This window comes from Nuphar pumila, chromosome 12 (genome assembly GCF_984573655.1).
Source record: "Nuphar pumila chromosome 12, dmNupPumi1.hap1.1, whole genome shotgun sequence".
In the NCBI taxonomy this organism is placed as follows: Eukaryota; Viridiplantae; Streptophyta; class Magnoliopsida; order Nymphaeales; family Nymphaeaceae; genus Nuphar; species Nuphar pumila.
This window is the reverse complement of record NC_143260.1, coordinates 15,665,446-15,678,530: the sequence shown is the minus strand read 5'-3', so window position 1 is coordinate 15,678,530 and position 13,085 is coordinate 15,665,446. Positions and strand designations below refer to the sequence as shown.

The 13,085-nt window shown below is 39.1% G+C and overlaps 1 protein-coding gene across 1 annotated transcript; it reads right to left on the bottom strand.

Moving 5' to 3' along the window:
- Positions 1-4,206: 4,206 nt before the first annotated feature.
- LOC149820111 (importin subunit beta-1-like) lies at positions 4,207-8,920 on the bottom strand. Its single transcript, XM_089983052.1, has 3 exons — positions 8,797-8,920; positions 5,260-7,725; positions 4,207-5,160 (listed from the first exon to the last, which is right to left on the bottom strand). The coding sequence occupies exons 2-3, from the start codon at positions 7,674-7,676 to the stop codon at positions 4,962-4,964; spliced, it is 2,616 nt and encodes an 871-aa protein (XP_089839178.1). The 5' UTR covers positions 7,677-7,725; positions 8,797-8,920; the 3' UTR covers positions 4,207-4,961.
- Positions 8,921-13,085: the final 4,165 nt, after the last annotated feature.

Here is a 13,085-nt window from a genome sequence, read left to right as displayed (position 1 = left end):
GCATGACGTTATCAATGTCTTCGCTGAGTTCCATCATAATTGTCGGTTGTCGGTTCACATGCACTTAGCCATTGTCTCTCTCATCCCGAAGGATGTGGCAGCCTTTGATATCTCAAGGTTTCATCCAATTTCAGTTATGAGTGCGCTCTACCGCATTATTGTTAAGGTTTTGTCCAATAGGCTAAGAGTCGTCGCTGATCTAATCTTCTCAGATTTTCAATACGCTTTTATCCCCCACAGGCAGATTCAACACTCATTCATCCTAGCATCAGAAATTCTTCCTAGCATAAAAAATTCTTCACTCTTTGGTATCAGCGGACAACCTTTCTTTTCTCTCAAGCTTGACTTCCATAAAGCCTTTGACTCGGTCCATTGGCCTTTCTTATTCCACATGCTTTCCAACTTTCGTATCGGTCGTTGTTTCTTTCAATGGGTGTGCGAGCTGGTATCAAATGCCCACTTTTTTATTAAGCTTAAGAGAGCAAGAGGTAGGCAGTTCAAGCTTGGGCGCGGTATTCAGCAAGACTGCCCTCTCTCCTCTTTGTTATTTAACGCCATCGTCGATGGTCTCGTGGTGTTGTTCAAGAGAGCAGCGGATAAAGGCATAATCGATCACATTGGCATCCAGGAATTCCCTCATCATATTCTCATTTATGCTGACGACATGATCATTTTCGGCCACGCTTCCGTGCAACAGATGTTGAGATTCAAGTTCATCCTTCAGTTTTTTCTCTTTCTTTCGGGTTTATCCCTTAATGACAGTAAATGATGCATGTCCATGTTCAATGCCCCTTCTTCCTTGTTAGCCGTCGGACAACAAATTTTTAGCTACGCAACTTCGAATTTACCTATTTTCTATCTGGGTCTCCCTTTACAAATAAAGCGGATCCCCTCAACTGCTTGAACTGCCACTATCCAAAAAGTTCAGACCAAAATTTCTTCCTAACAGGCTTCCTATCTTTTCATCGCCGGCCAGCTTACCCTTATTAGGCACGTCTTGTCCTCTATCCCAAAAATTTTTATGTCCATGTTTCTGATGCCCAAGGGTGTGGAGAAGAAGTTCTTCAGTTTGATGACGGATTTTCTTTGGTCTGGTTGTCACCTTCGGACTAAGCGCCACCTGGTTGGATGGAACTCGTTGGTGTTACCAAGGCGTATGGGTGGTCTGGGGATCTTTGCTCCCAGACTAAAGAGTATTGCTCTCGTCATGAAGCAATGCTGGATGACCCACCGTCCAGGCAATCCGTGTGCTCCTCTACTTCATGCTAAGTACGGTTCCCTTGAGTGGGTCCATTATATCCATCATCCCTGCAAGCTTCATATCTCGCACTTGTGTTGTATGTGGCTTAAGGCCATGTCTTTCATCCTCATGCAAGATGATGATCCCGGTCCTGACATGCAGTTTTTGCGATGGACAATTGCGCTTAGTGGTGTTTTGTGCACTAAACTTTGTATCGGTCTCTTCTTCCTCCTGGGACTGATTGACTTCCTGAGTGTCTTTTATCGGTGAATGAGCCAACTCCTCACTCTCGATTCTTAGCTTGATTAATTTTATAGGATAGGGTACAAACGGATAGCTTCCTTAAAAAGTTGGGTTTTCAGTATCCGAGTAGGTGTGTCCTTTGCCAAGCGGCGAAAGAATCAACCTACCATATGTTTTGGGCTTGCCAAATCTTTGTGAATCACTTTAAAAGTACGCGAAATCAGCCTAAAGTAATCGTGAGACAGGAATCCTTCGTGTTCGATCTTCTATGGGGTCCATCGCGGGTTCACAGTTGCAAGCAGTGGCGGCTGATCTGGAGAACTTGGCTTCTTACTTCTTAGTGGGCTGTGTGGATGACTCACAACAATGTGATCTTCCGTCAAATTTTGATTGCTTTCAATAAGCTCACTCATTGCATCTTGGCTGATGTGTACACCATTCTATGCATCTCCTCCCATGTTATCCACCCCCTTCAGCCGCCTTCTCTTCCTCAAGACCATGACTGATCTCTATGTTCTCCTATTTTTATGTTTTGCTTTTGTGCTTTCGGCCCTTTTTTTGGGGTCTGTTGTTGTTGTTTTTGTGGGCTCAACTTTTTATTGATTCCCTACCTTAGTAATGTTGATGTTTTTTTCGGCGCTCTCTCGTCTGTTGAGCTGATTCCATGGAATATTTGATACCGAGAAGAGATATTTACTTTGATGATGATGGGGAACCTTTTTTTGCATAATCAGCACATAATAAACAATTGAGCAACAGTGATTGAACTCTTCTTTATGGGAGTTGACTGAGTTTTTAGCAAGAGATAGAGTCGTTTTGCCTCCATTCCGGCTGGCTTCTTCAACTTCAGGCACCGACCTTGTTGCGAGCAAACGACAACGCAGAGAAGAGGAACAAAAGAAAATCGCAAGTGACATCAGGTGGATCCGAGCATTGAGTCACCCACATTGGAATCGTACGATCCAACACTTTCTTGAGAGGAAAATAAAATATACGATTTCAACACAATAATAAACTGATAATTGTCTACAACGCAGTAACTGATCCTGGGGAAATCGTGCTTAATCAGCCACAAAACAGGTCAGTCAAACTCGATTAAGATAATCTTGGGTAAATCCCATTTAACCGAGTAAATTGTGAATTATAGCCAAATCACCAACTTACATTTTAATAATCATAAAGAGCTAATGGTCACGGGGGCTATATGCATTTGTTAGGACAATTCGTGAACGTCACCAAGTTGACAGTAAAATCAAGAGTTCGCAACCAGCCCTTGCCGTGAAGCCAAAGCCGGGTGTAATCACGTCTATATAGTTAAATACCCTCTTCAGGTGTTACTAGAATATGTTTACCAGATTATGAACTAGGTATTTTCAACAATTTTTTTGTGTGAATCCAACCGACACGATCTGTTTGCTAGTAATCAACTTTCAGATCGTGTATTTCCTGTGAAAAATACAAATTTTGAATGCTCGAATATTTACGATGGCTTTTATAAGCTTGAAAATATCTTGTTTATGTGTCTTAATCAGCCAAATTAAGAGCCGGTCCCCATGAATCGGAACATGTAGATCACATTCATACAATGAGATTTAAAAAAGAATTCAAATCCCCCACAAAAATCTCTCTTCATACTTCGATAAACATATTTCCAATAAACACATTCTAACGACTCCTCAGTTCTGTCTATAAAGGGCGCAAGAGCACACTATCAGTGAGCTATTATTATCCACTCTTTCTTTCTTTTAGGAAAATCATGTCAATTAAAAAAAGTTATAAAGAATCCAAATTTTGGCACTTGATGCCCTTGCTTCTGCTTTATAATATTTAGGAAAACCAGAGCTTATCGGATCTGGTACAGGTCGAGACCAGTCATATCCGACCGGATGAAACCCCATACACCACTTGGTTTTAGAAAGAGTGAAATGAACGTCTCACCGTCGGTCACAACTCACAAAATCTCGTTCTCGTGACGATTTCTGCAGGGAAAATCTCACGATAAAATTTGCTTCTTCTCTAGAAAATCTGAGAAAACATCAATATATACAAAAAATAAAATATATAATTATGATATAATATAAAGATATCAAAAATTGCAAAATCGTTTCTTAACGCATTAATATCACGTTAAAATCACAATAACACAAAATATCAGCGATGCTCATAGCTATGCTCACAACCGGATTAAAATCTAAGTCTACCGAGAGCCAATTTTTGGGATTGTTACTTCTTGTCACGTGTCATAAACTCATATTTGGTTCACACAACTTGTTAGGGCAAGTACCCTGTAACCCAACATCTTCTCGGCTAAACAATTTGTTTGATCATGTTGTAGTCCCTCTGGTGCAGTTTTGAGGCCCATACACAATTCACAGTCACCCCTCAAAAAAGAAGAGGAAAACAAGAAAAGAAAAAGGAAAAGGAAAATCATACGAAAGAGTAAACACTAAAACACTACTACCTGCTTAAAGGTTCTCATTTCTCGATTTATTATCCTCGAAAAAAGGGTTCTCAATTTATGTAACAGACATTTGATAGAATTGAAGTTACAAATAAACATAACCTCAGAATTGGGGCCCAGTTTCCTTCGTTTCAATAGCATGAGGGAGTTCAAGAAAACAAAAAAGAAAAAAAAAAGATGGATGCAAATGAAGTAAACAAAGACAGAACTAAGAAACAAATCAACAACAATGCACCACACACACACACACACCAAAGGTCCAAAACGTGATCAAGGATCAATAATTAGTGCCTGAAGTGAGACAAAACATGGATTCATGTAAAAAGACCATGATAAATATGCATCTGGAAATTGGTTCCAGAGAGTCATGTACAAGAGTATGACTTGAAAGAACAGAATGCCATCCATGCAATTACATGACTGGCATCAACGGACTACATGAAATAATGCAAGTGATACTGTTACAAAACTTTAGAGACGTGCAGGAGCCATGGTAAAAGAAGGATTCCCATTTACCCAAATGATGACCAGCTGCGCTTGAATCGCCCCTCTTTCTTATCACATCAAGGAGCACTGTCTCGAGGTATGCCAAGAGTTGGAGAGTACATCTGATGCCGATGCGATTCGGTGTTCCACACGATGGCTGGACACGAAAAAAGAAACTGCATCTGTGCTCATTGTTAAGTAAAGAGCAACCAACCTCTGTTACTTCCCAGAAGACCAGTCTACCAGCCTTTGACCCATTCTGCAAGCTCATGTTGAAATGACCAAATTAGTAGTGGCAGGTTATTCAATGATAACCTAATTGCCTGCAACCAAAACCTGACTCCAACTTTCTCCTGCAACTCCCAAACTCTGATGATGCTGACATAGAAGCCCTTCACTAAGGACCTCTGACGCTGCTGCCAACCTTGATGAGAGCAAGGCAACCGACACATGCATGTATGAAATCCCCCAACAGCACACAACACAAACAAATGCAAGGACTTGTTAGCATTACAAGCATAGCGATCACCATCAACCCGAAACAACCCGGCTCACAGTCATATGCACCCACTCAGCAGTCTCTTTGATCAAGTGATCATCTGATGATAAGCATTCATCTACAAAATCCTTGCAAAACAGTGACTGCCGGAGCAAAGGAGCAGCATTTGCACTCAATGTGTCTGCCAAGTCTCCCAGAACACCAACTGCAGCTTTTGTCACCGCATCATCCCTGTAAGACAAAGTGTAACAAATTACAGGATGCATTTAGCAATTCACTTGTTTAAAAACAAGATAGAAAACAACATTGGAAAACTCGAACAACACTCACATGTCTTTTTCATGATATATGTTATCCAAAAATTGAAGGATGTGAGGTGCGTAGGGCATCAGCAGCTGGGTTTTCGGAGAGTTCTTGAAACCTTGAAATATCCCCGAGTATGCTTCCAAGATCCCATTCCTTAATTGATTGTTGTACTCAATCATTTCATCATCAGCACTTGCAGGTTGGAGTGACAGCTCCGCTGCACCCTGGAGCATCGGCATTGCATACACCAAATACTTGTCAAAATTTTCACCTATGGCCAATGCTATATCACCAAAACATGAGAAGATTGGAGGCTTCACAGAACGATGTAGCTGATTGCTTGACAAGTCCTTTAGAAGCTGAGTCATGATTCCATCACAATAAGGGAACACCTTCTCATCCAAAGCCCTACATATGTCACCAACCACACCAACAGTAATGGCGCACACTTGATATTCTTCGAAATTCTGAAGGCCCATTTCCAGATATGGATAGAACTCTGGCATATACTTGTTAAAGTCGGTTCCTGTTGCGTACGCCAGGGCACCAATAGCAAGCATCGCCTCCTCATGAACCGTTGCATTTCTACATGCAAACACTCCGAGGAAAAGAGCCATCATCTGATCTGCATACTGCAATAGACCATACTTTGTAGATTCTGAAGCAACCAGCTTCTGGATGATCACCTGTAAGCACCCACAAAGAAGACCCTGCAATTCATTTTGTTTCTCTCTCTCCTCAGATGATAGTTTTTGCATCTCAAGGGTCTGCTTGAGTTCCATCAAGAAGACGGGAATAAGTTGAATGACAATAGGAGCAGTCACCTCTGTTGAACACCTGACAATTTCATTTAGTGTTTCATAAGCAGACGTGCGTAACCGGGACTCTCCTGCATCTTCTCTGTGAGCAGTACTAAGAAGAGCCTCGACAATGTTATGAAAGAAAGGTGTCAACAGAGAAGAGGCACCCATGTCTTCATAACCTTGGGCAAGAAAATAAAGGGCACCGCATAATTTTTCAGCAACATTAGGGACATCTTTCATACCCTCGATCAGAAGTGAGAGGATGTGAGGGAAGTTGGATTGCGTAATCACTGGGGCCTCCATGGTCGGGCCATGAAGGAATTCAAAGGTTCTGCACAGGGTCCAGGCAGTGGTGTCTTTCACGTGATTATTCTCATCCTTCATAGCATGAAGCATGAATTCAAGGGCAAGGTTGACAAGAGGAGTGAGCTTGTCTGGAGATGGACCCTCCAAAATAGAGCCAAATGCATATGTGGCTGCTTCCCTTCGCCTCCATTCTGGTTTTGAGATGTTCTCTTCGACAAAAGGCATCACAAGTGAGACAACATCATCGCCAACTGTCCGTGAGACCAAGCCCAAGCATGTACCCCCAGCCATTGAGAGATTCCAAGCCCCTTCATCCTGATCTTGGTCTTCTTCCTGCTTCAATAGTGTCTCCAGCAACATAGGAACTAGGGCAGGAAGTGCCTGCTTAATAAAATAAAAACAAGGAATATCAGATTCCCCACTAAATTCACCACCATATTCGTCCAATACATCAATCTCCTCATCACATATAGAACTCCAAAATTCAATCGCTTGAAGAGCTACAGGCTCTTCATCTTCCTTCACAGCTTTTGCAGTGATATTGAACACATCTTGTATGTAGGGTGCAAGCTTATTGTAATAAATGGAAGAGATGGAAACTAGACATTCAAATGCAGCCTGGCGAATCTTCACTTCTGGAGACAAAGTTGCCTCACAGACAACCCTCATAATGTAGTCTCTTTCCATATCATTCTCAAAATTCGTTCTGGCAAAGCTCAAAGCATTATAAAGGGCACGAGTGGCAGCAAGCCTGATCCCATTACCCTCGGTAGAGTTCATGCCCTGAACAACAGCTGTAAGAATAGAATTCACTTCATCTTGCACAAGTATCTCAGGAGAAACTTCTTCACACAAGTACCCAAGGGTCTCCAAGGTGGCTTGTTTGACAAGAGAAGGCACTTGATCCGGTAGGCCTGAAATGCTTAAAGTAAGTGTACTGACAAGCTCATGCCACTGGTTGTTCCTCAATTCGATGCCAGCAATCTTGGCAATGACCTGTGAGGCAGTAGATCGGGCATCAAACGCAGGTGAACTAAGGGTCCTTAACAAGCAATCCTTGATTTGGGCCTTCACTGACGCATCCAGAGACAACCATCTTTGAACCAACTCAGCTTTCCGATGCAGTCCTTTAGCATCTAACGAGTTCTTCAGAATCAAACCAGCAAGCTTACGGCTATCCATGGGCTTCTCATCATTGGATAATTCCCCAGATAGAGACAACAAAAAACCAGGAAAGTTTTGATCTTGAAATCGCTTGAGACTTTCCTCAGCATGTTTGCGCACATTACCATCCACAGACTGGGCATTCAAAAGGATCTGAGTTGCTTCCATTGCGGCTGTTTATCGGCAGGGCACACTTACACCACTCAAAACACATATGCTGAAAGGAAAACAAACACGAAGGAATGACATAAATCTTGATTAAAGCAAAGAATATAGATACTCATCCTGGGCCACTAATTATACCCTTTTTGCTGAACTCAACAGTTACAGCAGGAATCATAGACTCTAACAGGACAAGCATAAATTAGAAAAACAAGTCATTTGGCAACAAAGAAACAAAAACAGGGATCTGCAACTGGCTGAAAAAAAGTCTAGAAAATGTGCATTTGATTTAGGATTTGACACACAACAAATCAGCAATTAAACGCTGGATTTAAAAGCACTCATGAAAGTCTATCAATCACCGGAACTCTTTTTTCCACAAAAAAAAAAAATCAAATGCATGCATACAATAAAACAGAAAGGAACACAGACAACACTCAATAGAAGAACATCGATGGAGAAGATTAGCGACAAAATACACATGATCGCTATAAGCAGCTAACTTTAAACCACTCCAAAGAACAATTAGGTAACAAAAGTAGCAGATAAACCCCATATATCAACAATTAACCACAGGAGACCCAAAAAATGCACCAGAAGAAACTCTATCAATAGCATTAATCACAATCCATGCCCAACCCTCGTCAAAACCCAAATACGCAATCGCTAAATTAAGGGAACAAAACCCAAACCCCGAACCCCAATCCAACCAGACCCCCGCAAACCGAATAATCCGATACGCCTTCGGCCGATCTATCTGAATATATCCATCAACAACGATGATGAACCAAGAAGAGAGCACACAAAAAGCCCCGCCACGCCAGTTATCACCAAACCCTAGATCCCACATCCTTGCTTAGTACTCATAGGAACCCTAATCCTCAACACATTTCCCCTATATCTCCGCTGCGAACCTTAAATCACGTCAGAGCAATCCAATACCCAACCAAAAGAAAAGAAAAAAACAAGCCTCAATCACAAAATTCTGTTACTTCTCCCCAGGAAACCCTAATTTCACTGAAGCACGTGCAATCCACAACAGATCAAACTCCAACACATAAAATATAAAACTTAAAAAAAAAACTCTTAATCTCGGCCGACTCAGCCATCGGAAATAGAGACTCACATAGAAAGAGGCGACAGATTCCGGCGCCTCCGAACCAATCTCCCCGGCGGCCGACCGGCGATCCGTCTAGCCGAGACACGCGACAATCCCGATCTGAGAAGGGAGAGGAAGGACAAGAAGCGCCTGCAAAATGGAGGAGGTGAAGAGGGCGAAAAGTTGAGGAAGAAGACGGTAGTTACAAAGCTGGATTATTTCTTTAATTTCTATTTTTTCTGTTTTATAAATTTCTTCTTCTTACTATTATAATTCGATCATCATATGCTCATATAACTATCAACTACGGCGTTGGTAAAAGTGAAAAGATAGCTCTTTCACTGAAGCCACTCTCAGACTCGGCATGATCACAGAGACACGTGATGCAGATTCCACTCGAAAGTTTGAAGTTTTTTTGAACAATAAGACACGAGGACACGTATTTTTTAAATTTCTAATCAATAAAAATTAAGTTTTAATATTTTAATATTAAAAATGCATTTTTACTAAAATAAAACTAAAAATCATTAAAAATATTAGAAACATAGTTAAATATTCACTTTACGTGTCAATCTCAATGTCCTCGTGTCACCTCCCATAACATAGATTAGAAGTCATATCCAATATATTCAAAATACCAAAATTTTATGATGATATATTAAAAAACATCATATAAAAAATGTAATATTTACAAAGAAAATTTATTTGTACGACCACGCAAAGTGGCAGAATCCCTTCCTTTATTTTTTTTTCTCACTTCTAACACCATAAATGTTATTTACTTGTTTTATTTAGTGACTTTTGGAACCCTGGAATCTGTTTTTTTGGCGATCCAAAAATCAATGGCCATGAATGTATCGATTTTTTCAACTCATAAAATTTTTTATTTTTTTTTGAAGAACATAATCCAAGATTCAAGTCCTACCAAATCAAGTATGCTGAACACATTTATAAGGTTAGATTGTGTCAAAACAACTACTCTATTGTAGGTAATTATAAATCTATTTTAATAAACTATATCTTTTTAAATATCTTTTTTTCATCGCAATACTAACTGATAAAAGCATTAATTTCAGAGCTTTTGAACTATATTATGCATTTGCATTTTATGTAAAACTATATTATTTTTTTATATTTATACAAACAAATTACCCTCAAGATCAAAGACCTAATCGCGCTAGCTTTCGCTGTTACTTAAAATATAATTCTTGCAAGATTTTTTTTATGACTTTTTTTTTTTTGAAGATTTACATAAGAGTAACAACATGAGGTCATCTTTGGAGGAGGTAGAAGGAGAAAGGAATCCAATCAACCCCAATATTCTCCCTATTGTCATGCTTAGGGATGTAAATGGGTTGGACTCTGTTCGGATCTAGGCATTACTGAATTCGACTTAATCAATTATACAATAATAGGATCCAAATCTGGGTTCAGAATCAAAATGAGGTCAGTTAAGATTGAATCCGAATCTGACTAGCTTAAAATCCAACGTTTACATGTATTTGAATTCCTATTTTAGTAGGATTGAGATTTTACTCAGATTTAGACACAAGAGTGGATACCTAATTCAAATCAAATTATTAATCAGATCCGACTTTGGCAAAGGCAACTAAATCTGATTAAATAGATTTGGATTCGGTCGGGTATCCAACCTCAATTCCAACACTTACATCTATGCCATATGATCTCATTGTTGCAATTTGTTTTGATCAAATCTGACCTTGTGGATAGATCCAACATGGTTGGTTTGATAGAAGTTGACTCTTGGATCCTGTTTTTTTTTTTTCTTCGATGCGAAAACACTATTCATGTTTAGTTTAACTTTTTACAGCTATTAACTTTTGAATTACTGAAAAATCCTGCACAGGTCAGATTCCGACGATTCAATTAAATGCCGATTTTCCACTAAAAAATCATATATATCACATCTAAGGGCTCAGATTTAATCAAAACAACTTGCATCAATAAGATTCTCTCGGATGAGGTACAATGATAGGGATGACTGGAACCCGTCTTGGTAGAGGGATACTAAACTTCTGTGTCATAGTAAATACTGATCTGGATCCAATTTTCAGATGTGATGGATCCAGAAGGCTAAGTCGGATGGACACAGTAAAGCGTTAGGGATCAGGTTCAGAGGTCTAAATTTTTATCTACAAGGGATTTTTGCTATGGGACAAAATGAGACAGGATGGATCATAACTGGACCCATATAGAGTAGCTCGTATGTAAGCATGGGCCCCACGCCACATTATAAGACACCTATTCCATGTTCAGATCCTTGGATCTATATATGATCCGAGCTCTCAAATGCACCCTAAGAAAACTGTTTGCCATAGCAACCTGAGTTTGGATCCACAGTCCATATGGATCCAACTGTCTGCTACCTTTTATTCGACAGAAAAAGTGTATAATCCTGCTAGTTAGGGATGTCAATGAATGGGATTTGTCCGGTATCTGACCGAATTCGATTCCGTTTAGTTGCATTTGGTAAGCCAAAACCATATCCGATTATAATCCGATGCAAATATGGTTTTCAGTTTTTGCTACTGAATATGATAAATATCTGAATTTGACATAAACCCAAATAGGTTATGTGAAAAAGTGGTCCGGGTGTGAGCTTTTCATCATCCAAATCCAAATTTACATTAAAATCCGTTTAGCCAACATCTGATTAATATGGTATTTGACCACATTTGATCACCCTCCATCTTGGGGGATAGGGCATGTCAGTTGTGGGGCCCAAGACCTGATGGAGGGCGATCAGGTGCTTAATGCACAAATTTTGTGTCATGTGATTGCACCTGATCCGGACTCGATAAAAAGTGGGATTCGAATAGTGATGAACCGACAGCAGCTAAAATTTAATGAGAAATTGGATTTTTTTAATTTTTCTACAAATTTTTTTTCTAAGGATATAGCTGATAAAAACGTAAATATCACAATCAAATCATGATAATTTAAAAAGACTGAAAGCATCTCTTAGTACTTTAAATGATTGATTAAATGTCACAAAATTCTTTTAAAAATATCCCAATATGTGTCACTAATGGTTAGAGTCCGTCATCACCACGCTTTTATTAGGTCAACTTTTCATTGCATTACACTACGAGATGTACGTTTTCAACGCTATACAAGCTGCACGAACCGAACCTGAGGTGTTCAAGCTTGGCTTGTTTTTATTGTAAATCTGAAAGTAATATTATTTGAACTCCAGACCAATGTTGTTAGTATCTGTGGGTATTGGAAGAAAATCGATATGATATACCCCCGAATCGGCTATTTAAAAAAAAAACAAAAAAAATACTTAAAATTATTTTTAATATTATTTTAATGTCTTTAACACGTGTCACATTGACACATAATAATTTTTAATTATTTTTTTAACCAATTCAGAATGATTCACTTGAGTATCTGTATTGGCCGATTCACCTAAATCCTTGGCCAAACAATACAGGGTCAATACCGATACTGACAACATTGCTCCAAACCTATCTAAAAAAGATCACACACTTGTTAAAAAAAAATGCATGGTTACAAGCAACTCCAAACCTACTGTTTGCAAGCCAAATTAACTTGATGTTGTTGAAGTGGGTAGCTTTGCCAATGCATTGGTGATGCACTCTCGAATCCGAGAATGCTATGTTACCCTACTCTTACGAGAATCTAACTACAAAAACAAGAATAATGGAAACTCAACAATAAACTAATGTATTAAAGAAAATAAAAATAACTAATTCTTCTCATTCAACTGTCCATCTACAAAGATCCTCCATCTATAAATAGTTGAGATTTTACCTAATTCTAATTAAAGCAAATTACCTAATCAGTTAAACTTCTAAAAAGATAACACTTATCTTAAAGATATAGATTAAGCACAATGATCCAATATCAAAATACAAAAACATATCAAAAAATCTAAAATCTAAATGAATCCTTATGAACCCAAATCTTCTACTTTGCTCCTGCATCGTTCTCTCTGAGTTGATGCCCTCAAGTCTTAATCTCTTTTGCACTTCTTCTAATTCCTTTTTAACAAAGAAAATAATAAATTATTGCAACTTTTGAGATATGCAAATCTATGAACACTCTGATGAAATCAGATCCTAAGAATATCCAATCAAGTGATAAATAATGATTCAATCAACAAGTGGTTGATACAAATAAATGAACAGATCTTCATATAGGGCATGGAGAAAATTAAGATGATCCAACTTAAAAGGCTCTTTGATCCATTTAGAATCAATTACCTTAAATGGATCGTAGTAGGATTAGATGGGTCTTGGGTCAAAGGCTGGGCCCACCATGTGATGGAT